This window comes from Danio rerio, chromosome 21 (genome assembly GCF_052040795.2).
Source record: "Danio rerio strain M-AB ecotype USA chromosome 21, GRCz13ab, whole genome shotgun sequence".
NCBI classification, from domain to species: Eukaryota; Metazoa; Chordata; class Actinopteri; order Cypriniformes; family Danionidae; genus Danio; species Danio rerio.
In genome coordinates, this window is record NC_141041.1 from 10,412,442 (window position 1) to 10,415,292 (window position 2,851).

General features: G+C 37.1%; 1 protein-coding gene across 1 annotated transcript; it reads left to right on the top strand.

Moving 5' to 3' along the window:
• The first annotated feature begins 2,011 nt into the window (after positions 1-2,011).
• Positions 2,012-2,851, top strand: LOC147831827 (uncharacterized). Its single transcript, XM_087300388.1, has one exon. It carries the CDS (start codon positions 2,012-2,014, stop codon positions 2,849-2,851), a length of 840 nt encoding a protein of 279 aa, XP_087156514.1.

Consider the following 2,851-nt stretch of genomic DNA (forward strand, 5'->3'; position numbering starts at 1 on the left):
ATTTTTTTCCTTTTTGTAAAAGTCCTGATAACTTTTATTATTAAATTATTTCAGCAAATAGGATTGTAAAAAATAATTTGTTGTCTCCCATTCACTGCGCTCTAAGTTTACCCAACTGTGACGACTTCCGCTACTAAAAAACTGGAAACGTGAAAGGGGTCCATTGCATACTCAGTGCTGGCTAATGTGAAACAATGAGATGCTGTTTTTATTATTGTGAAAAAAAATACATATTATAAATAAGAATCATTTGAATTCCGAGATTAATGCATGACAAATGTTGTAATGATGTTTAGGTTAATAAGTCTTTTCTATTTATTTACACTGTCAAGTTGCATCATGATACATTGGTCGCTGCTTAGAAAACTTTTGCTGTGTTTTTTATTGACATTATTAGTAAATTGATACAATATGTTGTCTGGGTTGATCACGTAAATTACAGCTGCCAGACCTTTTTTTGTTAAAATTAATGTATTAAATATATTATATTCAGAGTTCCAACTTTAAGCCAAATAACAACTGGCTAAAACTAAAACCCCCAAAACTGATAAAAAATAAATAAATAAATAAATAACTTGATGACATCTAATGAATGTAAAGTCAGGCTGCTGTTGTGTTTTTATGTGAATAAAATAATATTAAAATAACATGTTAATATTAAAACTATAAAAAAAATATCAACATAGGCTCATTCTGTATACGTAGCCCTGTATACATTTCTGGAGAGCATGCATTATGTAGCCAGAGGCACATATGGCTGTATTTCACCATTAAAATGAATGCTATGGGGTGGTATGATGCCACTGATGGCTTCTACTTTTTTTTCGCACAACCTTTATGTGGACAACTTTTCCGCTGTTACCAGTTAGCTCGGTGGCTCGCCGCATAAGCCGGCAGACTTGAGACGCAATGAGGGGTCGGGTCGGGTGAAGAACGTTTCTAGAAAGCAGGTAAAACAAAAGGTAAAAAATAAAATGAACAAGTAAATAACAGGGTAGGAATATGGTAAGATCTGTAAATGTGGTAAAAATTAGGCGGCAATAAGGTTTTTTTTGTGCTGAATTGCATTTGAAAACACTGTTGGATGGGTTTAGGGAAAGGGGTGGGTGGAGGTAGTAGTCGATCAGTCAGTCAGTCAGTCAGTCATCAGTGGTTTCAGAAAAACAGGCATGAATGGCACTTGCCAGAGAAATTTGAGATCTGAAAAAGTGTACACATTGTGTACACAAAGTGTACACATTGTGTGCAAATACAAAAACAGCAAACTGGAACAAATTTTGCACTGTGCAGAAATGTATATAGGGGTACATATCTATAATGAGCATGGGTTGGTTAGAATTGTTTTAGCTTAAATAAAATTTTGCACGCCTGTAATAGCCACTATGAGAACAACTGTGGATAATAATAACAATTCATTTATTTTCTTGTTGGCTTAGTTTATTAATCAGGAGTCGCCACAGCGGAATGAACCGCCAACTTATCCAGCATGTTTTTACACAGCGGATGCCCTTCTCTAGGTTGAATCCACACACACAGACACACACTCATACACTACGGACAATTTAGCCTACCCAATTCACCTGTACCGCATGTCTTTGGACTGTGGGGGAAACCGGAGTACCCGGAGGAAACCCACTCGAATGCAGGGAGAACATGCAAACTCCACACAGAAATGCCAACTGAGGTTGGAACCAGCGACCTTCTTGCTGTGAGGCGATAGCTACTGTGCCAATGCATCGCCTAATAATAATAATGCCTAACCAAAACAATAGATGTATTGATGTACTAAATATATAAAATATATTGATAAATGGCAAATAACATTTAAAGCGACAAAAAGAAATCCCTGATATTACATGTCTTGGACAAATATTTTTAGTCAAATCTAGTCCCTTTAGAGGAATTTCAGACTTTTAAGTTGATTCTTGTAACATTGCTGCAGTGATTGTCTCATTATAAAATATTTATCCTACAGTGGAAACATTTAAAACTTCTGACCCAAGAAGACAAGATGAATAACTCTGCAGTGAACTTCGCCACACCTCAAACTTCTGCAAACTCCACAACTGATTACACCAGAGTAATAGAATGTCTGAACATTTTTATCTTCAGCATTGGTTTTATATTCGGTTTTCCCACCCACTCCTATGTTTTATGGCTCATCATCACAGGATCAAGTGGAGTTGCATCATCGTTCTTCAACATCAATCTCACCGTTTGTGAGATCGGGATCTGTTTGAATTTTATTGTATATGCAACATCATTTTTCTTCTCAAGTTCATCAACTTTAAAAACATTTTTTGAAGGACTTACATTCACTGGTCGTCCTCTGTTTCAGTGTCTGATGTGTGTTGAGCGTTATTTAGCAGTGGTTCATCCTGTAACCTTTCTGAAGTATAAACCTCTCAGATATAGAGTGATCTGCTGTGCTGCTGCCTGGATAATCACGCTTGGCTCATGCTTGATCTGCATGTATACTTTAAATGATGAAGGTAGCTATTTATTTACATGGTTCTTCTCAACCCAGTTCCTCGTCTTCCTCTTAATCCAGTTGTTGTGTCTTTTGGCTGTTCTCAGAGCTCTGAAGCAGTCAGGACCAGGAGAGAGAAAGAAAGAGGAAAACCTCATCAAAAGAAGAGCATTTCAGCTCATTCTAATAACCACTGCAAGCATGCCTATCATATATGGCCCAAGTATAATTGCAGGATTTGGTACAATTATGGTTAAACAGCTGATGGATCCACTTTGGCTTGTTGGATTCGCTTGTTATCTGCTGGCTGGTTTTGTGCACCCTGTTCTTTATTTGCACAGCACTGGGAAACTCTCCCGTCTCTCTTTTTGTTTGCCATAA

Bases quoted from the DNA above. Each gene is read 5' to 3' on its own strand.
- LOC147831827 (XM_087300388.1), top strand. From the start codon at position 2,012: ATGAATAACTCTGCAGTGAACTTCGCCACACCTCAAACTTCTGCAAAC.